The sequence below is a fragment of the Mytilus trossulus genome, chromosome 3 (genome assembly GCF_036588685.1).
Source record: "Mytilus trossulus isolate FHL-02 chromosome 3, PNRI_Mtr1.1.1.hap1, whole genome shotgun sequence".
NCBI lineage: Eukaryota > Metazoa > Mollusca > Bivalvia > Mytilida > Mytilidae > Mytilus > Mytilus trossulus.
In genome coordinates, this window is record NC_086375.1 from 41,732,235 (window position 1) to 41,759,291 (window position 27,057).

Consider the following 27,057-nt stretch of genomic DNA (forward strand, 5'->3'; position numbering starts at 1 on the left):
AACAAAAGGAACACTCTTGTGAATACAACCCATGTTAGATTACAAAACAAGGACATACCTGTATAAACCTAATGAAGTGAAATTATAGAACTAGGAAGTAAGTGTATGAACATGATGAAGTGAATTACAAAACTAGGAAATAATTGTATGAACCGAATGAAGTGAAATTACAGAACTAGGAAATAACTGTATGAACCTAATGAAGTGAAATTACAGAACTAGGAAATAATTGTATGAACCTGATGAAGTGAATTACCGAACTAGGAAGTAATTGTATGAACCTGATGTCAAAAGTGAATTACAGAACTAGGAAATAACTGTATGAACCTGATGAAGTGAATTACATTTATAGGAATGAAACATCATGAATATACTTTATAATTTTCATTCTAGATCTGATGTTGCAACGTGTAGTTACATAAAATTAATTTTTAAGAATTTGCTCCTTGTCTAGCTGAAATAAATTATGTATTGGTATTCATATCTTTGTATTCATTATTTAAGAAAAATAGGTAACATGGATGTGTTGATTTAATTAATTCAAATATGGGTACAATTCCTGGAGAGAAAGATTAATTGATTGTTGTTTGCTAATACGTCCAGTGGCAAAATGTTCATGCATGTTCAGGGAGATGGAGAGAAAAACAACGTTAAGCCAATGAATGTAGATACGTTGGGCCATTGTTGTGCCAACATACAAAGGTTGTCTGGGACTAGGCTAAATTTGGGTTCCAGATTGGTAACAAATGATTATATTTAGGTTCAAGATTGGTTACACAAGGTTCTATTAAGGTTCCAGATTGGTTACACAAGGTTCTATTAGGGTTCCAGATTGGTTATACAAGGTTCTATTAAGGTTCCAGTTTGGTTACACAAGGTTCTATTTAGGTTCCAGGTTGGTTTTCCATAACGTTATATCATAACGTTCTTACAACGTAACTGGTAGTCCACACTTTTACGTTCCTACAATGTTAAATCACAACGTTCTCACAACGAAACAGAAACGTTCCTGGAACATTTCCTGAACGTTTTTGTGTTTTGTGGGTTGGCACTAAAATGGCTTCATGGTGCCAAGCATACTTTCTTTTGCATGATTAAAATTGAAGAAATTTTCATATTTAAAGTATAATGACACATTTCCTTAACTTAGATATGAATACATGTATTAAAAAGTAAATTCTTAAAGATTTCTCTCTTATATATATATTTATATATTCAAACAATTGTCAACATATTATTTGTGAATTTTTGACCTACAAAATATGTGACTTTATGTCCTGTAACTTTCTGTCCGTTTACCGAAAGTAACACTTGCCAAATTTCGGATATATTGACAACATTGGGTGAGCAACTTAAACATAATGATAGTATCTGCGATTACTCTCAAATCGTTCTGTGTATTTGACCTATGTTCACAATTTATAATATACTTTAGTTGTTCCATGCTGTGCTTATTTGGTTTTATGTCTCGTCTCACCATTGTTGTTTTGTACAATCTTTGGTAAGTATATACAATTACGATACTTTTTTACATCAGTTTTCATACTCTGAACAACAATGTTTTTTTGTAAAATATTTTTTCCGTTCTCCTAACAACAAAAATATTATATTCAAAGTTACCAGTGTACGGTTAAATGTCATTGGTAATAGATTTTTTTAACCTTTTTGTGTAACAGATATTTTTTTCGTACAGTGTATGTTTACTTGCTTTTCTTAATATTTCTTCTTGATCGATTAAAGCCATTTTTAAATTGATATCAACAAAAATGTTTTTGCCGTTAAAAGAACTTACCGTTTATATTTAGCCGATCTCAGTTTGTTTTTTCTCTGGGTTTTTTTCACGTGTACAAAATTTGATGAGGTTGTAGAATTATGATATTTTCACTTCTGTTCATGTATTATGACCATCCAATTTTTTTTTATTTTGTTAAAAATATTTTCGTACTTTAAACAACAAAAATAACATAAGTTTCCAGTGTAGGTTATTTTACTCTCAAATCCTTCTGTTTATTTGGCCTATGTTCACAATTTATAATATATTTTAGTTGTTCCATGCTTAGCTTATTTTGTTTTATATCTCGTCTCACTATTGTTGATATGTACCATCTTTGATAATTATATAGAATAACGATACTTTTTTACATACTCTGAACAACAATGTTTTTTTGTAAAATATTTTTTCCGTTCTCCTAACAACAAAAATATTATATTCAAAGTTACCGGTGAACGTTTAAATGTCCTTAGTAATAGAATTTTTTAACCTTTTGTGTCACAGATTTTTTTTCGTACAGTGTATGTTTACTTCCTTTTCTTAATATTTCTTTTTGATCGAGTAAATCCATTTCAAAATTGATATCAACAAAAATGTTTTTGCCGTTAAAAGTACTTACCGTTCATCATTAGCCGATTGTCTTTTTCACTGTTTTTTTCCCCACGTGTACCAAAATTGATGAGAATGTAGAATTATGATATATTTTCATTTCTGTTCGTGTATTATGACCAACAAATTTATTTTATTTGTAAAAAAAAATTTTGTACTATAAACAACAAAAATATTAAAGTTTCTAGTGTAGGTTAGTTTATTGAATTAATTTAGATTTTGATTTTCAGACGCTAGGATTGAATGCAGAAGGCTTAATTGTCTTTTGTGAAGCTCGGTCTCTATAGGGAGGGCACCCAGTAGTGAAAATACTGCAGCAGAAGTTGTTCTTGTTGGAAGAGCCTGAATATTTTTTAAGAAGGATAAATGGAAGTCACTCAAGTCGTTGATTTGGCTGTTCGTAAGAGGCAAAACTTCTAGACTGTAGAGCAGACGGGGTAATATGTAGATTCTATAAATGTTATAGGAAATCCTTGGATTCAAGCCGTTTGTGCCATGTACACCTGTTGACATAAGTGAATAGGTTGTTCTTCGAGTTAAACTAATGCGGTCTTTCACATTTATTATATTTTCATTTTTTATGATCTTATAATACCTAGATGCAGGGCCTTATCTGACTCTGCAACGGACGTATCCCCAAGAGACCAGGAGCATATGGATGATTTTCTAGAATATGTGGAGTTTTTGTTTTGTTTAATGAGAACACTCTTTTCAGGGTGGATATTATATTGATGTTCTTTCGAATATGAGTCTACTACATTGAGCATGATTTGCATTTCTTCATCCGAGTTAGATAAGAGTAGGATATCATCTGCGCAAGTAGGACATCCTGCATAATTTGTGCCTAGATATAAACCAATATTTGAATCTTCTAACTGTCTTAAAAGGTCTTCAATATAAATTTTATAGAGATGCGTGGACAGGATTCCACCTTGACGGACTCCCTGTTGAACTGGAAAGCTGTTGCTATGTTGGCCTTTCCAGTTAACCCTTGAAGTAAGGTCATTGTACATTTCGTATATAGTTTCCAAAATCTCAGGAGGAATGTCTTTTTGGAACAGTTTATCAAGAAGGATGCTGTGGTTGACTACGTCGAAAGCTTTTTGAGTATCCAATGCTGTCAAGAAGAGAATTTCCTTCATCCTTTTTGCATTCATATGTGCCTCAGATATCAGTAGAGCAGCCAAGGTGGGGAGAGACCGGATGTAACACCAAATTGTTGAGAAGATACATTCGAGATTAGATCTACAATTTTTTCCAGATGTTCAAATAGTTTTCCTAAAACAGATGAAACCGTTATACCACGATAGCTATCCATAATTTTGCCGTCTTTTCCTTTTTTACAAACTGGTGTTATTATGCCAGATTTAAAATGTTCTGCAAAAAGGCCATATTCATCTCCAGCTTTTCCTGAATTAAGATTTTTAATAGATTGAATAATTTCTTCCTCTGTAAAGTTAATTTTAGTTTCTATATTATTTTCTGAGAGTTCCTTAATTATGCTACAACGGAGCTGGCACATACGAATATATTCCTCATTAAAATTTGTATCATCTTTTGGCGTGGCTAGATTTTTATAATACTTGGCCAGGACTTCTCTTTGTTCATCTGGGCAAGTAATGTCTTTTTCTTCATGATTCTTCTTTGATTTTAGAATGATCCAATATTTGAAGATTTTGGTGTAGGAATATTCACATATATCAGGTTTGCTTGGAAAATCCATGCTGACTGAGTATTTTAAAAATGAAGAATGCAAAAACCCTTGAAAGTTAAATTTTGGTGTAGAAGCTTTCACATATATATCAGTATAGCTTGGAAAATCCATGTTGACTGAATACTTTAATTGATTAAGAATGTAGATCCTTTCGAAAAAAAATCAATGCTTTATTTATTCGTTTACTTTATTTCCAGCAGTCCTCCTTGTATTGTTCTGCAATTTTCCTTAGCCAGGTTCTTGCCAAGAGGAAACCTGGATGAATACCGTCAGTTAGAAGTGAGAAATTGGTTTTTGACTTCTTTTCAGGTTTTCTGTGTTTTCCTTTTTTGACTGTTGTATTGTAGATGAGGTCTGTGCTAACAGATGGAGAGTGGCGGTTTGATTGATTGTTTAAGGTTCTTATTTCGTGATTTAGTTGATAAACTTGTCTGTTTAATTCTGCGTCTTGATCTACAAAAGTCTCTGGGTGAGGGTGACCTTTTTGTTTGTTGTATTCCAGGATTGAATATATAGGGTTCTCCAAAAAAGTTACTTCTTTCTTTCTTGTGTATTAGCTTCCTATCTAAGGAACACCCCGCAATGGGTAATCAGGAGTATTTACAGTAGTGGGTAAATCAAAGATTTATTTTATATTTTTAAAAGTTAATTACAATATGGGTTAAAAAGTAAAAAAAAAGAAGAAAAAAAAGACCAAAGACAAAGGTAAAAATAATCGATAAAATAAATAATGTAAAAAAGGGCCAGTAGACGTGCTCTGTACATATGGTGGAAAGGTTAACATGGTTAAGAGATAAAAATACAAATAAATTGGAAATGGAAAAATATTCACAGGATTAGAAAAAATGTACATGTTTGGAGGCATAAAATCTAAAACTCAACTTGTCCATCATAAGTAAAAAATAAAACTTGATTAGGTACAAAAGTTACTAAAGTACATTGTCTATACTAATCATTCCTAGAATTCACATACTTCAATTTGAATTTCACTTGTTTTCTAAGTTCTTTAGAAGCTGTAAGTGGCAGATATGTATTTTGTAACAGAAGTCTCTAGTCAGTGACTCGACATTCATCTTTACAACCAGGATATTTTTTAATGATGTTTATTATCTGGTTAAAATATTCTATTATGTGGTCGATGGTTTCGTCGCCAGTTTCTGATGTAATTGAAATATATTTTCCCTTGTTTTGAGGTGAGATCACAAGTACCGAGCCATACATAGAGCCAAATGTTACCAAGCGTTTTAACTTTTTCTGCAATGATATTTTCCAAATATTGGACTCGTTTCTGGACTTTTTCAGAAGATTTACTCCACCATATAATTTCCCTTTCGGACTGGTGAGTTTCCTTACCCTACAGCCAGCGCCCCTTGCTATCTGAAAGGACTACCGGGGTATGGGTTTTTACGTCACCGTAAGGCAGCCTGTATTTTGCCAGAAATTTTGTGAGACGGTTTAATGACATGAATTTCCTTTGTTATATTTATCAGAAAATGCAAGAGTATTAACAGATTGGAAAATAAAAAAATATATACAGTTCTACCTGTCAGCCAAATAGTGTCGTACCTGGATGGTTATGTTGTTATTGTACCTTGTGTTGTACAGACCACGGTTTACTAAGATGGCGGCTACCGGCGGGAAAACATTTTACATTTGAATCGCAATTTCTTAGAAAGTCAATATTTAGAAATAATATGTCAATTAAAACGATAAGACAAGAGTATGTACATGAAAGTTAATTAAATAAGCTCATAAAAATACGAAATGCAATATATAAAAGGATAAAAGTCTTTCTTTCAGCGCTCCTCAGAATTTCACACGTCCATTCATCCACACATGCGCAGTCCATAACCTCAACAAAAATGTTTTTGTCGGAGATAGTACTTACCGTTTAGAGTATACCACCCTCAGTTTGCTTTCTTTCTCGATTAATATAAAAAAAATATTGAAACACAGACTAAAGTACAAGGGTAAGCAAATAGAGACTTTTAAAATCCTTTATGTCCGAATTCCACACCGGGACACACCTTCACAATAACTTTTTTAATTCTTTAATACGATTTTATACATTATTTAAATGTTTACATTTTTCTTTTCTTCAAAGGTGTTTTATGTACAACGTTGTGTTGTTTGTAATGTTAGTCAACTGACCCCGATTGAAGGAGGCAAGGTGCAAATAAGCATACAAGAACAAGTTTAAACCTGCGATGGTATGTCCCAAGTCAATAAAGAATCTGAATCCGTTCGCGCCCATTCACGTTCACATCCAATCAGGTTCGCGTCCTTTCACTTTCGCACCCTACACGTTCGCGCCCAATTTTTTTGGTTTTGTGTATTTAAGTGTATTCCTACTAGTATATAAATTCGCCATCGGTTCTCTTTTGTCATATAGTTTACATGTGTATGTTATATGAAGAAAACTTGTCAATGGCAGATAGTTTCTGTTACGGTAGCACAATACAAAGATTTTATAACTCCAAAGTTTTAAAAAGCTGTGACTTTCTTCATAATGCTTGAAAACAATATAAAAGTGGTAGTTATAGATAGCAAACGGATTACTCTTTCCAATTAATGCAATGTTAGTATTATGCAACAATTATGTAACCAATTATTATGTTAACTGTGTCTAAAATATTTTTCACCAAAGGTCTACTTGCAATTGGAATTAGGTTCTACATCGGTATTCCCGTAGGGTTGATTTTATTATATGTTGTTCCTATGGTCATTATCTACAAAAGGTGTCTCAGATTTCAGATAGAATGCATAGAACAAATTTTACACCTAATTCAACATTATCTTTTTTTTATGTTGTTAGGATGTTTACACTAATTAGAGATTTATGAGATAATGGAATACCATAGGGACAATTTGAGACACCCTTTTGAAGCCCATGATGTGTTGATCAAGATATCGTTAAAATTTTCTGTATAGTTAAAGAAATGATTGACCTAATTTCATTCAAGTGAACTGACCAAGATTTAACCACTAAGACATAATAATTAATTACATAATTATTGCATAATTACAATATTGCATCCATTTAAAAGATTAATCTTTTATCAATCTATATATACCTCTATTTTTTTTATTTTGTATGCATTCATAAGAAAGTTACATCATTTTAAAGGTTAGTGATTTGAAGTAAAAAAATCTTTGTATTGTGCTACCTTGAATATATTCCTAATGCTAAGTAGGACATGGAAATAAAGAGCTGGACCTATTGTATGTTCACATATCTATTGCTGAAACTTGTATGCTAACTTGAAGTAGTCTGTTATTTGTGCCGATTGGTTACTGTTTCACTTACGTATACTTCAAATATCCTTTAATTCATCTATAGATTAACAATGCAACATGAGATACCAGTCTTATGTCTAACATGTCTAAACATCAAATGGAGGTGATATCTTTTGTTCATTTTCTATCGTAATGTTGCAGTGTCATTATCGTGTTACCCATAAATCCTTTGTTTACAAAGCATGAAATTGTCGGCATTCACCTCAAAAGCTATCAAAATCTTTGAAAAGATTTATTAGAAGGGATATAGTTACGATACTGTTATGAGGTCATTAAAGATGACATATTTTGACAATTATATTGATTTACCTATAGGGTCTTTGCATCGGAAATAAACCCCTTTTATTCTTAAATCAGTTGTCGGCATGATACGGGTAATGTTCTTCTCATAAAATGTATGATGGTATGATACAAAACCCCTAACAGGAGGGATTGTGCTTGGTATGCATATGATGAAAACATAATCTTTAAAAAGTGTAATTGAGATCTGGATCTGGCATGTCAGTAACTGCTAGTAGTCCTTGGTAATTAATGCAGCATGTTGTTTTTCCTCATTTGATAACTATTCTGTCATTGGAATCAGGCTTCTTTTAAACTGTGTTTTACTGTGCGTATCGATGTTTGTTAATTTTTCTGCATTGGCTAGATGTTTGTGTATAGGGGAGGGTTGAGATCTCACAAATAATGTTTAACCCCGCTGCATTTTTGTTTCTATCTTCCAATTCAGGAGCCTCTGGCTTTTTAAGTCATGTATGGTTTTTGTTTACTTTTATATTTAGAGTTAAGTATGCCGTTACTGAAATAGTACACATTTTTGTTTAAGGGCCATGTCTCCGGGTGCGGAAGTCATCTGCTTTTGCACTTTGGTCGTGTTGTTGTCTATTTTCAATTTTATGTAAATTAAGGTGTTAATGTCACGAATTGGATTTTTTCCATATCAGAAAAAAAATCTAACTTCTATATATCATTTGAGAAACGTTTGAAGTCTAGTGTCAAGTTAACAGTACTTAAACTTTACGTGTCACCGAGTACATCTCTGATAACTGATCAATTTGATTTTCGTTGTTTCACATAAACATGTGGCATCACACAGATTTTGTCGTAATTCATAAAAAATATATAATAGTTATTATTTTACACTCTTAGTTGTATTTAGTTAACTTAATGAGGAATTTTGAATTTATGATTTGAAATAAATCTTAGAAATATGAACGAGTTGAATGAGTACTGTTTTTTTCTCCTTGTCATCTGCACTCTTGTACATTGAAATCAATATTAGATTTGTCAGCGACAATATATAAGTCGATTTAAGGTATATAAACATACAATTAACGATTTTTATTTTAGTTTTCTGCGAAGTTATTCGAAGGAATTTCAGCTGCATAGGTCAGCATCAAAGATTAACCTGAAACGTTTACACAGTAAAATTAATTGTATGTAATGTGCAAAACTAACAAATTTTGAGTATGACCTTGCTACTTTTATATGTCCTTTCAACTTAACGAACTGTAAATAAACGATGAAAAACAGAAAGGCTATACGAAAAAGATCATCTAGCTCAAATGAAATGGAAACAATATAAGTCTTTGATGAGGAAATGAAAATGATAATACTGCGCATGGAATAACCTCTAAGACACTTTACATGATTATGTGCAAAAGTCAGGATACTTTTTATGTAACACATGGTAGTAAATAATACTATATAAAGAAGCTAGATAATGATACAGCAACATAACCATCGACATGACTCGAGGAGTGTTCACTCTCTTATTGGTTGTCTGTGTGACAGGTAAGTCTACTGGCTTACTTTGTGTTTTCTCTTATTTTTGAGATATTGAGATAAGACGTGGCACGGTACTTGTCTATCCCAAATTCATGTATTTGGTTTTCATATTATATTTGTTATTCTCGTGGTGTTTTGTCTGATGATTGGTCAGTTTCTGTGTGTGTTGCGTTTCGGTGTTGTGTCGTTGTTCTCCTCTTATATTTAATGCGTTTCGCTCGGTTTTGGTTTGTTGCCCCGATTTTGTTTTTTGTCCATGGATTTATGAGTTTTGAACAGCGGTATACTACTGTTGCCTTTATTTACTGCTATGCATACTCATGTTATATTTTCTTTTTCTTAGACATTTCTCAGTCTGTATTTTAACATGTACTTTTTTTTATAATTCAACTTTTCATAACATAGGTTTAACTGCAAAATAGTTTTCCATAGCGTGATATTTTACTAAGCCTTGGAAACCTGCTTTTTTGACAAAAAAAGATAACTCTTTAAAAAGAAACATACAAATGTATTCGTAATTGTTTTATCGCAGGAGATTTTACCAATATATGGGAAATACGTCAGTTGTTCTGTATCTAACTATTTGAGCAGTTTTTGTTTATGAAACAGTAACTTAAACGATAAATCTACGAAAAAGTGCAGATTTATCTAATGATTTAAGAAAACTGATAGGAAAAAATTGCTTTGGTTTGCATTTACATATGAAACACCAGATATGAACCCTTAGTTGAGAAAATAATCCTTTTTTTAGTATTTCATAATGTGGACCTGTCATTCAAAACATAAAATTGTAAATTCTATCAAGACGAAAAATGAATATGGTTGCAGGGTCTCGTCGTGTCTTCATCTGGTATAATACAAATATTTATTTTTTCATTCTTTGTTCTCTGTTCTGGATGGGAGTGAACACGTTTTCGTCTGTTCATACAATCCGCAATTTGTACTGCCAATTGTATCAGCTGTGTATCATAAATAATAACATTGTCGACATATTTCATTACAGCAACTATCACTGAAGGTTATGGCTCTTATCGTCATGGAGGCTATGTTGGACATACCGGTTTATACAAGAACCATCTTACTAGTTATAAGGATCTGTTAACTGGATATGGCAACGATCACGCTGCAGATCATATTTACCACTCCGGTACATATGTTAACCTTAATTTCTAATAAATGTCTGAAAATGTTCGGAGAAGTTATCCTTTAACGATCCCCTATTTATACAGCGTTACACATTTGACCATAAATGAGATACTAGTAGCTGTATATGGATGTTAATGTCACCGATAAAAATATATAATTTTTGCATATAATATAAAAAAGAAGATGTGGTATGATTGCCAATATGACATAAGTATATTTGAGCCATTAAAAACATTAATCCGTAGATATAAGAATACATTAACGCCCAGATAACGAAATTCCTTCTTTAGCAGAGTCGTTGACAAATATCTTTGATTTGATTAATATCGAATTTAAGGTGATGTTTTGAAAATGTAGAAAATCAAGATTCATCAAACTTTTTCTTAAGAGTTTCACTACAATAGTTCTTCAAACTTTAAGTAAGGAGTGTAATATTTGTTTGATTTAACCAATATAATTCAGATTAATAAATCAATTAATCAATACTTGCATATTAATATGCTTATTTCATTCGGGATTCAATTAATACTTTCTTTAAATGTAAGACTTATGTGTTGGACAACACATTTCTATTTAGTTTATTTAATTTTATTATATATATTTCTTTATATTCTTGCAGGACATTTTCATAAAATAGTGGTTGGACGTCTCTATAGGCGCTTTCATCAATTCGGTATCGATTTGATAGGAAATGGCCTCCGATACAAAAACTACTGTAAGTAGATATATAGTATTTAAATAATGCTACCAGAATATGAATAATGGAACTAACATTACCGTGGATGCAATATTCAATATAACGCTAATTAAAATTTTGCTTTATATGGAACTAGATTTAATTTACTATAAAACCATGCCGGGAAGTAATGAAGAATTCTCACTTTATTTTTGGTTTTGTCCTTTTTGTGTCATGTTTTGGATTACTTTCTATAACTTTTTACCCATTTTTATTCCCTATATTTGAAATCGAAGCCTACTGACGAGAAATGCATTTATTAAATTCCCATATGGTTATCCGATTCAAAATGTTATTATTGATTTTTCTATCACACACTAAGAGATGTAGATAAATAAACAAGAGAACAAGGAATCTAATTTATACGCAAAACATAATACACAAACACCCAACAAATAGATATATACGAATAACATGTGAACTAGAAAAGACAAGACTATAAAACTAAAGAAAACAAAGATCTCTATATTTTCACAACAATCTAATTGCAATCAATATTTCCACAGATTTTGCACGTAAATGTGAACCTCTGAAGTTATATAATGCATTCAGTTCATGTTTTAATGAATATGGAAGGATAGGAGATTGTTTCCCAGGTCTTATCAAGGATGGGCTGATTGGAAATCAACACCACTACCAGAGATATGGTCGTAGCTATGGACTCGGGGTTAAATTTGTGAGAAGAGGCATTATTTACCATAAAACCGGTCAGTAACAAAACAATTATTTTAACATTCATGTAATACGTATCGGAGTTTTTATGAATTGAGTGTTTGCAATAAGATGTCGTCCTCATCCTGATATTTCATTTTACAATTTGACAAATTTAATTTATAATCTTGTAATTTCATCATCTGAAAGTGCATCAATAATTATTGTACCTTGAATCTGCCTTTACATTAACCGATTTTTTTTTATCCTTGGATTGTTTAATACAAATATTGGTAGCATATCTTGTAATTCTATTTCCATTAATGTTAATGTTTAATTTTCAGTTTACCATTACCATGTAAGATCACTGCAGTTTATATGGACAATGACATCTTGTTATAATTCATTCCATCATGCAAGCATTTGTGTGCCAAAACTACAAAAGCAAGGTTTGATCGGAGCACCCCATCCTTTAACTGGTTATGTAGGACGTTCTACTGGTTACCATGGCTTTAAAATAGTACATGGTCGTTTCAGCTACCATGGACATGGTAATAATATAGATAAAATGTTATGATAGAAAATTGTTTAATGTGATAGCATTCGATTGATGCAAATTCAGAAATTGTTATTTCTCCTTTGTCGCCATGTAAGATGTATTTATGAATAAATTCCCTTACCAATCAACCCAACCCTTGTTATATTGACCGCTGTACTTTATAAAACCTGTTTTCGGAACAATTTTATTTTCATTAAGCCTTGATTAGTTCATTTCTACAGTCCTTATGATCTCTGAATTATTTTGACTTTCTGTACCACAAGTCTCACTTTTGTTATTCTAATAATAAAGTCAAACATTTTCTCCGCCAAAAATGACGACAAAGGGAAATAACTGAAACTGAAATAACGTCAACTAACAAACTTTATATATAGTAATACATTTGATTCCCAAACATGTAAATGCGTTGTCTTCAGATCATTCATTCTATTAATATCGTACTACTGTGTTGATCTTTATGTATTTTCTGTGTGCAAATTAAACAAATAGAAGGAAAAGAATAAATTAGACCTGTGTTCACTATCCATCAGAATTAGATATTCAAAGAGGCAAAACATGCTTTAAATATATCCTGCGAAATTTATTTCTCATTTATTTAATAATTATCAATAATAAAGCTATGAATATAAAAATATAGAGAAGGGATTGCCTATGAGAAAACTATATATTCACCAACGATCAATGCTGGCGAATAACGATGTCTTCAAACACGAGAAACCCTATCTGCGTTGCATTAAACTAACGGTCCGATATTACTAACTTTTAAAAAAAACGAGAAACCAAGTTTTTGTTTTGTGTTTCAAACAATAAATGATATAAAAATTTAATGTTAAACAACGATCAATTGTCTTGAGACCTGCAAATAAAATATGTAGTGGTGATTTTTTAAATGATAATTGCTCTCCAACCCTTGAACAGTGGTATAATAACACTACATAAGAAAAAGAACCTAGTGTATTTACTTATGTTTCAGCGTACAAGTTGAGCTGCAGTACAACTCGTTTTTACAGTGTGTGGAATAAATGTTACAACCAATATCACAGTGTGGGTCGGTGCTTCGGATATCTACAACAGAAACATCTGTTTGTTTCATATTCCTCTACCTCAATAGGTAATCATTTCTGTTTGTTCTTTTCAAAATATAAAACTATTACTTTATTCAAATGATCACATATCTATAATTATTGTGTATTAAAAAAAATTTTTAAATGTGATATCATATACCAAAATTATTTTGCTCATTAACCGTTTAAATAAACCAAATATTGTAAACACTCATAACAATAAGCTATTTATGAATGACTGTTGTAAATGTTTAACGCCAATTTCAGTAAAAGGGACTTTTAAAAAGGCGACAAAGGTTTATTGATGCAAAACGCATATAATTGTAAATTTTGTTTTTTCATGAAATACATATATTTCATTTGTTTTGTTTCAAAGTAGGCTACCATGGATATGATCAGCTTGGATTCAAAATAGTTCATGGAGGATTCTCATATCACGGAAAAGGTAAAATTGTAAAATATTTATCAACAAAATCTCTGTTGAAATAGTTATCAAAGGTACAAGAAAAGCGTATTAAGTTGCAACCCTTTTAAATCGCTACTCTTTTGGCTTCGAAAATAAAGACTAAGTTGGGGGATACTTGGAGGCTTTCAATAATTCATCACATGGAAAAATTTATTTGCATATGATTTACGATTTGACTGAAATATTAAAAGCTTGTTTCGTTACTAACATTCATCTCTTCTAAAATCTAAAATTAATTAAGAATGGCATACCATATGTCAATAGTTTATTATCCATGTGAAGTTTGTGTCTTTGTGATAACTATTATGATTAAGGAATCTGTTTTTATTACATAGAAATAACTATATTATTTTTAATTTTCAGCTTACACACTGAAATGTAGTGAGAGCAGATTTTATAAAGTATGGGATGATTGTTACGGACATTACCACAAAGGCAGTTTGTGCTTTGACAGACTATTTAAACAGGGTCTTTTTGGTAAATATATTTTTTACTTCTTTAATTATGCACTTGAAAATAAAATTGATCAGTAAAGTTATTCCAATGCAACAGTTGTGGTTTTAGTTTTTGCCAAAAGCATTTCAATAACAAAATCATATCAATAAATGAAGATAGTATGGGGTTATACTTAAATGAACAGCAACCCAACGATACAAAAATGTAAAAACACACCAAGAAGAAAGCGTATCGTCTTCAATAATAGAGAGACATATTTACAAAAAATACACGAATGTAAGTATCCAACCATTAAAACTACTCTCAAATGTATTTTTCCTGAAATATATATAAATTTCAGTTATATAACCAAAGACATATTCGAAGAGGACAACCACACAACTAATACATGATCATGTAGATCTGTCCTGGTCAATTTCAGCTGTGTTTTTATAGATATATAAAAAGTCTTAAGAAAAAGGATTATTTGATAGTATATACTTTATACTAATTTATTTGTTAAAGGTTACAATGTAGACAGTGACTATGCCCATGGTGATATCGATTACCTTGGTTATTACAACAGTCATCACGGATTTCCATTAGTTCATGGAGGATTCACTTACAGGGATATTGGTAATGACTGATTTTTTAGAATTTGTATATTAACAGTACTACCATGAAATTAAGTGATGGATGTCATATGTTTAACGTGTAAATATAATTATAACATTTGGATGTTCTTTTTGATTTCATAGGCTTATAAAAAGCGTTGATTGTGCTCACTTTTTTAGTGTGAAAAGGTCATTCGTCCAACCCTTTAAAACATAATAGGTTACAGAAAAAGCATTTAACCCTTAAACACAAATACGATCTTGACCCAAATTGTATCTGCATTAAAATATAGTTCAAACTATTTTACACTTAATCGTTGATGGTTGTTCTTTCTATAAAAAAATAAAATTGCTTTGGGGTTAAAATATAAATATATGAGTTTAACAGTAAAAAATTAACGTAAATTCTTTAAAATTAGAAATTATGTAGAATCTGTAAGATATTTAAATATTAGTGTTTCAACTCCCTGACATAACATTATTTTGTGCGACGCATGTGCTCTCTGTTTATTCAACCAATAAATGCATTAAAAGCTGACAGTAACCCCAAAAAGAGTCCATAGTAAAGTTATCATAAGCAAATACGGTTCAGGCAAGGCGAAGCTAATAATGTATAAAACTTCTGAAATGTTTTTCTTCTGATGTTTAAGAAATTCGGAGAGATTAGTAATGACAGTTTTCTTCTTTTAGCTTACAAATTGAGCTGCAATACGGACCGTTTCTACAGATCATGGCACGATTGCTACGACTCATACCACAGTGTAGATGTATGTTTTGGACGATTGTACAAAAGCCATCTGTTTGTGTCTCTAGGTAATTTGGTTTGATTTTCGAAATTTCTCTTCAGTTCATTAAGCTTAAAAACAGCATTCATATATGCAATATGAAATGATTACTTCTATATTTGGAAGTTTTAGTGATTCTAAAAATTGGAGACATGAACGGCAATTAACACAAACATGTAAAACTAAGAAGCATATTTCTGTATTTCATTTGGATTTTTAAAAATCTAAATTGTTTTTTAGATTTATGTTAAATGATTGTTAAAAATTATGTCTTTAATTCATATTTGTCATGTTTGTATATTTCGTTATCAACTTTCAAATAAACTTATTATATTTTTAAGATCATGGAGATGTTCATACTGTTCACACCAATTACCATGGATACAAATATCTTGGATTTAGGGTAAATCATAGAAGATTTACATATCACGGAAAAGGTAAAAATGACATGACTTTTTCCCAACATTTATAAGCAGTTTTATTTTGATGTGTAATGATTGAAAATTGAAAAGACAATCATTCATATCGGGAAGTTCCCCTTTCAAATGGAAAAGTCAAAAGCTCAAACACATCAAACGAATAGAAAATTGCTGTCGTATTCCTGACTTGGTACAGTATATTGTTGCAGTTATTATGCAACACGAATTAATAGTTGGTACCATTAGCTCTGAGTATGAAGAGTCTAAAGAAAAAGGAACAACACTAGATATTTTATTTTTACGAATCAACTAATAATAATATATGTTTAACACAAATCACAGCACATCCTTTTTCGCATACGATTCACGTCGTTCTAGTTAGTGGTTAAATCCAATAAAGTGATTAAATACTGTAAGATTGAACTATTCTATAAACGTATTCGACAAATCATGTCTGAAGCAAGGGGTAGTTCTATATTTTTTTTGTGTCAAATTCAAACTGATTGTGTGTTACAAATGTTTCTTGTGCTTTTTACCTGTATAATTTAAGATTTCGAAAATATAGGTTGTCCTGTCGCTTTACAAAAATGTAACTAAATGGCCTTTCAATCTTCAGCAGAAAAGTTGCATATTTTATTATTGCAATGACTTCTCTTTTCAGCATACAGACTGAAATGTAGTACAAGACGTTTTTATGGTTTGTGGGACGACTGTTATAATCATTACCACAGTAGAAGTCTGTGCTTCAACAAAATCTATAAACAACACTTCTTTGGTAAATAAATATCAGTGGAATGACACAGTTTATTTTATTGAAATATTTAAAAATAAAAGTAAACTTATTCAATGAATAAATAATAATTTCATTATAATTCCTACTAGCCGTCTTATTTTTTAACTATTATTTCAACCAAATCGTTCATATAAAACGAATGTATAAAATGTATATTCTGAGACCGGTTGTATATTATCATTTAATTAATCCTTGAAATTCTCAGTCACTAAAATAGTACAAAGCTTTACATGCTTTCCTTTTGAAATATGTTTTCTTTTTAAATCTTTATAGGCTACTACCATGGCGCATCTTCCATTGTGCATGGTGGTGACTACGTTGACGACTTTGGATACTATAAGGCTCATCACGGATTCAGTCTTGTGAACGGGGGATTTTCCTACAACGGAGCAGGTAAATTTCGTTCTTTTATCATATTTTAATACATTATCAAATCACGAAATTGTTGGATAAATAAAGCATTACTTATGAGTTAAAAGGACAGATTAGTTTCATGTGTATAGCGATTCAAGAAGAACCAGATATACCTTTGAGGAATCAATAATTTTTTATAGACAGATTGGTATTTGTTTATATTTTATTAGTTTATAATTTTCTTATGGTTGATTTTTTAGTATTTTGCTTGATAGATATCACATTTCATCATACTTTTTTCACAACTTTTCAGCTTACAAGCTCAGTTGTAGCACAACACGTTTTTACAAAGCTTGGAGATCTTGTTACGGCACTTACCATAGTGTAGATGTATGTTACGGACGATTGTTGAACGACCATCTTTTTGTTGCCCTAGGTAATTCTAGTTTTTCTGTAAATAATCTAATTTTGTGAGTGGTATTTCGTCGGATTTAAAATTGCAATATCTTGAATTTCAACATTTTCGAAATCAATACTAAATTTAATGACATGGATACATGGATAAAACTCAAGCCTATTGCTATTTTAAGAATGTGAATTTCCTTATTTAGATTTACTTTAGATAAATTAAACAATGATTTTTCACAATTTGTTTAAAAAGAAAATTCGTTTTTGTATGAAATATAAACAAGATTTGCAAAGATATCTTATTTTCTTTTATTAAGACCATGGAGACAATTACTCTGTACACACCAATTACCATGGATACAAATATCTTGGATTCAAGTTACATCATAGACGATTTAGCTATCATGGAAAAGGTAAAGAGAAAATAGAAAAAAAACAATTTCCTCTGTTTGTTTGCATATTTATTTCAATTGTGTTTAATAATCGGAAATACATTGACTTGCTCTCCTGCAACTAAAAGAAACATAAGGGATTAAAAAATTTAACGACAAGTGACGCATAGTAACATGTCAAAAGTAAGATGCACCTCTACTATTTTTCTTGTCACCTGTTAACAGCTGCAATTTTACCTTGTTATGTGTTATGATCATTTGGCAGCATCAATTTAAAAAAAAAAAACAGGTTAATTTCGGGTAAATGTTACATTTGTACTACGCTTTAGGTTTTCATATCAATTTAGGAAATTGAACCTTTCATCAGTAAAAGTGTATATTAAATTTGCGAAATGAATATTTAAAATGGTATCTTTTTTTCAGCTTACAGACTGAAATGTAGCACAAGACGTTTTTATGGTTTGTGGGACGACTGCTATAACCATTACCACAGCAGAAGTCTGTGCTTCAACAAAATCTATAAACAACATTTCTTTGGTAAATACATATATGTGATATAACATATTCAACTTCATTTTGACACATAAGATTAAAAATACACTCATACAGTTCTTGCATCATATTACACCTCTTCATTATTGTTAGCCGTTTCATTTCGAATGATTTGTTTCATCCAAACTAATCATCGTATTTTTATTATGTATTACGCAGATCTTTCGACGACTTTTGTTTGCATTATCTTAAATGAATCCATTTCAAACAATTTCAAAAATGTTAAACTATGTATTCTTTCATTAAAATGTTTTTATCTTTGAAAATACTTTATAGGCTATTACCATGGTTCATCTTCAATAGTTCATGGTGGTGATTACGTTGACGACTTTGGATACTATAAGGCTCATCATGGATTCAGTATTGTTAACGGGGGATTCTCCTACAACGGAGCAGGTGTATATCAAATTTTCATTACTTTATTAAATCACAAGTACAAGTCCAGAAATAGTTGATATATTAAGAATAATTGTTTTATACAAAATATATCTTTGTTTTCTGTAAAATGATACAAGAAGAACAAAGTATTTGAGAAATCAATCATGTTTATAGACAAATGCATGATATATTTTTTTTTTGATAAATCAATCGTTTTTCCACTAGAACTTCGCTCAAAATAGATAACTTTATCATACATGTAACATGGATAGATATCACATTTCATCGAATGCCTTTTCACAACTTTTCAGCTTACAAGCTCAGTTGTAGCACAACACGTTTTTACAAAGCTTGGAGATCTTGTTACGGCACTTACCATAGTGTAGATGTATGTTACGGACGATTGTTGAACGATCATCTTTTTGTTGCCCTAGGTAAGTTAATATGGCGATTTGAACTGAAGTTATTTTTAGTAATTGATATTCAATCGAAGTAATTTTTGCATTGAGATGCAACCTTTTAACTCAAAAATTTAGATGCGATAAAATTTGCTTATTGTTACAGAGCTTTTGCCCTAAATTTAAAAAAAAGGAAAACCATTTATAAATTACAGCACAATTTCTCTTTATAAGTTTTACATAAAAGTATGTTAATTAAAGTATAAGATGTTTTATTTTTATCTATCTAGGTGGTCACCATGGATACCATAATTATCATGGATACAAATACCTCGGATTCAGGATACGTCACAGAAGATTTTCATATCTTGGAAAAGGTAAATTAAGAATATTTAATGATGGCAAACTCGTTTCATTTTATAAATTATTTAAATCATTTTGAACATAGATTGTTATTACATTTTATGTTATATATAAATGTATAAACAGTAGTGTGTTTTTTTGGCATTTGTACGACTATGAAAATGAATTCTACGCTTGAAAATCTGACTAATAATTTTATGTTATTCATACGCGAGTGTCTTTTTGTTTGAACAACAATAAACAAGTGTGTGAACAAAATTTCCAAGTGTAATATATATACATAAACTTGATTACTTGTTTTGCTTTAGGTGTATATTGTTTTATTTTCCAGCTTACAGACTTAAATTCGGAACAAGGCGGTTTTACAGCTTGTGGGACGATTGCTACAATACTTACCACGACAGAAGTGTTTGCTTTAACAATCTCTATAAACGACACATCTTTGGTAAGATGTTTGTTTATTGTTTACATTTCAAAGCATTGATATGAATCAACACATTACATGTTATTTCAATAAGATTTGAGATTGTACAAGTCATAGTACGGATAACTGAGTTTATCATATTGTGACTGACCATTTCTGTTCATGATTCAGAATCTTATTATTCAGTTATTGTTTTTAGAAGATAACTCTAGAAAGTCATATTTCACCTGAGTTAAATGTGCTTTTCTATTACGTTTTTCCTTTCAGAAAAAGTCTGTGCTTCAACAAAATCTATAAACATAACTTCTTTGGTTAAATACATGTTTGTGATATAACATATTCAATTTCATTCAAAAACATAAAATAAAGAATACACACATACAGTTGTTACATTACATGTATATAACACCTCTCTATCATTGCAAGCCGTTTCATTTCTAATTATGTTTTCAGCCAAACAAAATTCAATTATATAATACGCAGATCTTTAGACGAAATTTGTTATTTTTTAACTTATTGAATCCATTTAAAATTATTTCAAGAATGAAAAAAACTATGTACTCTTTCATTTATTTTTTCCCCTTCAAAATACTTTATAGGCTACTATCATGGTTCATCTTCCATTGTCCATGGTAGCGATTATATCAACGACTTTGGATACTATAAGGCTCATCATGGATTCAGTATTGTTAACGGAGGATTCTCATACAACGGAGCAGGTGTGTTACTTTGTTAATTTTGTCAAATCCCAGGCACAAATCCTGAAATAGTTTATATAGTAAGAATAACTGTTTTATACAAAATATATCTATGTTTTTCTGTAAAATTACACAAGAAGAGCAGAGCAACCCTTACAGAAATCAATCCTTTTTATAGACCAATTCATGATAGTAAATATCTTAATAGTAGTAGTTTGTATTTTTTTTAATGTTTGATAAATCAATCGTTTTCCACTAGTACCTTGATCAAAACAACTATCTTTATCATACATGTAAATCAATGGTAATCATCATATTTCATCTTGTTATTTTACAACTTTTCAGCCTACAAGCTCAGTTGTAGTAGAACACGTTTTTACAAAGCTTGGAGATCTTGTTACGGCACTTACCATAGTGTAGATGTATGTTACGGACGATTGTTGAACGACCATCTTTTTGTTGCTCTAGGTAATTAAAGATTGTGTTTTGTGGTTTTTTGTAAAATCAGTTTTAGCACTGGTTATTTTATTAAGGTTAGTTTTACAGTATCTAGAATCGCAATCTATTTGAATTCAGATTTTACCTTAAATATTCCAAATGCCATAAATTTGTGCACATTATTACCGTATTGAAAAAAAGAGCTCTTATATATTTTTTTGGTTATAACTGACATAAATAAAAACAGTTGATAAAAGTACAATTTTCTATGAATAAGTCTTTCATAACAGTATGTGTATTAAAGTATTTAAAAATGTTTTATTTTTATCTATCTAGGTGGTCACCATGGATACCATAACTATCATGGATACAAATACCTCGGATTCAGAATACGTCACAGAAGATTTTCATATCTTGGAAAAGGTGAAGTAAATGGTTTCAAAACAGTAATGTCAAACTCTAATGTTTTTATAATGAAATCTGTATTTTGTTTTAAATTATGTTTAACATATTGTAATTTAATTTTTTTGTTATGTCTATAGATGTAGACACAATCATTTTTGTGTGGTCTCGATTTTTGAATGGTTGGTCTTATTGTTGGTTAAAACGACTATGCAATTTAATTTAAAATTATTTAATTTTGGATGTAACGCGTCTTCTGATTGGCTGACGTTTTTTTTCTGAGCCCATAGACATAATTTAGTCTTGGACCGTGACGTCATGAATGTTGTTTTCATGGTTTTCTACGGTTTAAAATGGAATTTAGAATTAAATTATAAGAAATGACTGTAATATTTTTTTGTCTATTCGAAATAGCATAAAAAATGTGGTGCACACTGTTAAAAAACTCGCTACTTGCGTTGTGTTCTGTAGTTAACAAAATATTTGAAATTTAAGCATAACTTGAACGCTTCCTAAATGTGCAAATCTTTAAACTTTTCAGCTTACAGACTAAGATGTGGAAGAAGGCGGTTTTACAGATTGTGGGACGATTGCTACAACACTTACCAAGACAGAAGTGTTTGCTTTAACAATCTTTACAAACGACACATTTTTGGTAACATTTTTATATATTTAGATATGACTATAATTTTTTAGCAATCAGCACATTACATGGTATTTAATTAGGATTTGAGATCAGACAAGTCATCGCATGGATAATCTTATTATTCAGTTGTTGTGTTCAGAAGATAAATAAATGTTTTGGTGGTAAAACAAATATACTGTAGAAAGTCATATTTCACCTAAGTTAGTTATGCTTTTGTAATTCATTTGATTTTAACTTATTGAAGTTAAATAAATCAGATAAAGTATGCTTTTTTATAAAATAATGTATTGACTACTTTGATTTTTATCTTTTCAAATGAAGGCTTTGGACATGCTCATTTTCATGGATATAAATACCTCGGATTCAGGATACGTCACAGAAGATTTACTTATCTTGGAAAAGGTAAATTTATAATAATTTCTAAGTAGCACTATCTAATTAACATTTGAATACATTTTAAATGTTTAGCATAGAATTATTAACATTAACAGTTTCATTGCACCAGGTGCCCATTTCGACAATTTATTAATCTTCGGAGATGATCAAAGCTAAATTTTTGATAAATTAAAAATGTGTATACAATTGAAGACAGTCGATTAAACACAAAAGGACTACTATACTTAATAAGTGATATGCATGAAGGAGATACATTCATTACTTTCAATTAATTGATAACATAGCATTTCAAATATTTTTTAATGTGTACCTGTATATCCAAGTATGAATCTTGCTTAATATTGATTGACGATTTAATCTCACCACACATAAATTTAGATTTACACACGAACAAATAATGATATTCTCAAGGTGTTCAGTTTAGACGTGTTTAATATTATTTATTTCAAACAACAAAATGTCTCCATATCTTCGTTAGTTTAAATCCTCGCCAAATGATTGCTTTATGTGAGATTCTTTTAAATTTACAGCTTACAAATTGAAATATGGAAGAAGGCGTTTTTATAAATTGTGGGACAGTTGTTACAATCATTACCATGACAGAAGTGTGTGCTTTGGCAATCTCTTCAAGCGACACATCTTCGGTAATATGTTTAAATATGACTATTGATTTATAAAAATCAACATATTACGTATTGTTTGAATAAGATTTGAAAAGTAAGCATTCAGATAAGGTTTCGTAAGGATGAATATAGATTTTTAGTTGTACCAATGAATTATCGGTTTAATCATATCGAGATAGTCAAATTACTGATTTGTGAAAATTTCATTACGATGATTCAATTATCGAAATTGAATATAGGCACTAATATCTACCAATATATGTTCAATGGTTAAATTGTTAAGTTATGTTGCAAAAATCTTAATAAGTATCACACTGATTGACATTCCGAAGCTTCATAGTCAAAATTATGACTAGTACCTTTAACAGAGAGTGTATAGAAAGGGATGAAAAGAAATGTGCTCATTAAAATTATACTCATATGTACTTCATATTTAATTTTAGATTACTATGGTGATTACAGTCATGCTCACATAGGTGCTAGTTACCGAGGAGACTATGGATATTATAAAACACATCATGGATTTAGTATTATTGGCGGGAACTTCCTTTATAAAGGAGCAGGTAATGTTAATTTCTGCATGGTATATCGGTCGATGGATAGATAATCCGATGACTAACAATGTTGATATAACGATACTTTAAAGCATTTCAATGGTGTGTATCGCTGAAAAGAAAGGCCGTTACCCAAGCAATTTAGACAATTTGAATTGTAATAGACCATAAAAAAACATAGACGACTTGAAGAAAATTTCTACTTTTCAATATTTTGAAATGCATCTTTGTGAATGTATTATACAGTAATAGCGTTGTATGACAATTCTAATAAAAAGAGCTCGCTATGTATTTATATATATAGTTATATTCAAATCGTGTCATATGATCATCTTAAGTTCTCAGTGTCATCTCAATAGTTTATTAGATTGCGTCTAGATTATAATACACGAAATTCTGATATATATTATCTAGTATATAGATATAGGAAGATGTGGTATGAGTGCCAATGAGACAACTCTCCATCCAAATAACAATTTAAAAAGTAAACCATTATAGGTTAAAGTACGGCCTTCAACACGCGCGGAGCCTTGGCTCACACCGAAAAACAAGCTATAAAGGGCCCCAAAAGTACTAGTGTAAAACCATTCAAATGGGAAAACCAACGGTCTAATAAACTTTTCATTCCAGACTTTTTGTTATTTGAATATGTGTTTAAGTATGTTCTCAATCAAAGATGAGAATTTGAATGACGATTTTGAAAACTAGTGCTATTTTAATCGACACTGACGAAAAAATAGAAATCTAAGTAAGACAGTAATAAAACTAACATAACTGTTAAGACTTTTGACCATATTATTTGGTTATTTTGATTTGACTATATTTTTTATTAACAAGAATAATGAGACCAAATTTAAAAAAAAAAGCAAGCAACAAAATATAAACCATTTTTGTTTTACCAGGTTTCAAACTGAGTTGCAGCAAAGCACGCTTTTATAGCGCATGGAATTCTTGTTACCGATCATACCATAATATTGATAGATGTTTTGGCACACTTTTCAATGCACATCTTTTTATAAGAGCAGGTAAAATATATTTTTTATTATTTATTTACTAGTATTCCTTTTCAAAATGAAATACGCAATAGTTCTTTAGTAGAAATAGTTATTTCTATATTTTAGTGTCAATATGCGGCTCATCCTTAAATTTAGTTTACCACAAATATAGATTCATAAAACAATTTAAAATGGAAATGAGGAATATGTCAAAGAGACAACAACCCGAACAAAGAGCAGAAACAGTCCAAGGTCACCACTAGGTCTTCAACACAGCTATGAAGTATCTCACCAGGAAGAGAGTCTCCAAATCAAAATGTGTAATATGTCAGGGAAAATAGACGTCACAGTTGACACTCTGACACATATAAATAAGGAAAAAAACCTGAAAAGGCCAGAGGCTCCTGACTTGATACAGGTTGTGCTTTGTGTGACCTCAACATCCCCCTATACATAACAGCTTCTGTTTCATTCAGTACCTCAAAAAAGTAATTTCGTCTATTTGTTTGCAAATTTATAGATTTCAACGACAGTTTCGTTCATATTTCTCATGTATAGATAAATTTGGTTCCAAATATATTATTGTCTCATTTTCTACGCTACAATAAGGTGTATTTTACTTCAGCTTAATCAATTTCGTTACATATGATCGGTTCAATTCAGAAACCATGCGACTGTAAAGTATTCCCTTATCTTAGCAGTTCAATTTCCATTATATTTTGTATTTTAAGGTCCAGATTATGATTATAGTTTTCTGAGAAAAAGTCTTTACCTTCATCGAAAGATTGCAGCTCACCATGTGAATAAGATCCACGCTATTGCCAATTCTCACGTAGGAAGGATAAACCTTGTAGCACATACCCATTCCAGAAATATAAACCACGTGGCCAACACACATGTTAACAGAATAACATCTGAAGCCAATAGTCACATTAAAAGATTTTTGAAAATTGCAAATAGCCATCTCTACCGTCTACAGAAACATTCTAAAATACATCTACACTCGCTAGAGGTACAACACAAGCGTCATCTATTGGAGCGTGAACACCAACACAAAACACATGTGGTTAATAAAGAAATATTAAATCACAAACATGAGCACGCAATTGCATCGGCCCATCATTTTGCAAAAGGAGGTGTATATGCACCAGCCGGAACAGTGATTAAGACAGTCAGCCATGATTCTTACGGGGATTATAAATAGAAAGGATAGAGTAAGTGTAACATACGATTTTAATGCTTATTTGAATAAAAGGAAACAATAGTTTGTAAATGTATAAATGTATAAATTTCAAAAATTCATTAAGATTCAATAATTATAGAAATAATAAACTAGAGATTGTTCTATTTCAATTGTGTTTTAAGGTAAGGGATTTCCTTTTTAGGAACATATTTGTTTGTTTGCTTGGGATTAATATTCTTTGATTAAGGAAAGATTTATTTCGAAAGAGTACGTGGTTTTGCTTCAGTATGAACACAAGCCGATTCGTAATGTGTACTTCGTTGGACACTGAAGTATGTGATTCATCTTTACCTATTAAATGTTGGAAAAGAGAATTCCACAAATACAAATAAATAATAAGGCATGCAAGTGGTGTAAGTGTATCATGTAAATACGAAAACAGATCGAGTCCGAATTTGAAAGCTTTTAATGGCTGCGCATACAGATTTTTAAACAAACATCGTTTTGCCCTAGACGGCATTTTAGCGATACAATCATATATTTACTGATTTTATTTTATTATAATAAGGCTTATTCTTCTGTTTCAGAATTTCCAATACCTGGTGGAACCATTTATTAAAGAAAAAATAATAAATATTTAATCATATGTTTATAGTTGTTGTTGTTCTTCCTTCATCTCCGAAATAAAATAATCACATAATTATATAATCAGTCGTTTGATGCTCAACTTCACCTGCATATGGAATATACATTTCTCAATTTATTCGGTATTTAAGAGCTTGCAGCTCCTATTCAGACTTTGTAAAACGTCACCAGTGTCTGATCAAAAGTTGATGAACCAGGGGTATGTCAAAGAACGTCTCGTCCTTTTTTCTAAAAAAGTTCATCGGAAGGTACCAAGAACTTGTTGATAAATATTCCGTATCTACTTCACAAATATTACAAGATGGTCTTGAAGTATAGATTTTGCGTACTGACGTTGGTTATCATCTTAATAACGTGTTAAAGT

The 27,057-nt window shown here is 30.7% G+C and overlaps 1 protein-coding gene across 1 annotated transcript; it reads left to right on the forward strand.

Annotated features, from left to right (window-relative positions):
• Window positions 1-9,136: 9,136 nt before the first annotated feature.
• Window positions 9,137-26,069, forward strand: LOC134711497 (uncharacterized). Its single transcript, XM_063572125.1, has 19 exons — window positions 9,137-9,182; window positions 10,180-10,323; window positions 10,942-11,037; window positions 11,565-11,765; window positions 12,054-12,260; window positions 13,242-13,379; window positions 13,709-13,777; window positions 14,162-14,275; window positions 14,759-14,869; window positions 15,538-15,660; window positions 17,924-18,019; window positions 18,422-18,535; window positions 18,827-18,946; window positions 21,157-21,279; window positions 21,586-21,672; window positions 23,224-23,337; window positions 23,760-23,879; window positions 24,773-24,895; window positions 25,597-26,069. The coding sequence occupies exons 1-19, from the start codon at window positions 9,137-9,139 to the stop codon at window positions 26,067-26,069; spliced, it is 2,619 nt and encodes an 872-aa protein (XP_063428195.1).
• Window positions 26,070-27,057: the final 988 nt, after the last annotated feature.

Excerpts from the sequence above, each read along its gene's own strand:
- LOC134711497 (XM_063572125.1), top strand. The coding sequence starts at position 9,137 with ATGACTCGAGGAGTGTTCACTCTCTTATTGGTTGTCTGTGTGACAG. Across the intron at positions 15,661-17,923 it reads CCATCTGTTTGTGTCTCTAG|ACCATGGAGACAATTACTCT; the intron begins GTAATTTGGTTT and ends TCTTTTATTAAG. Across the intron at positions 24,896-25,596 it reads ACATCTTTTTATAAGAGCAG|GTCCAGATTATGATTATAGT; the intron begins GTAAAATATATT and ends TTGTATTTTAAG.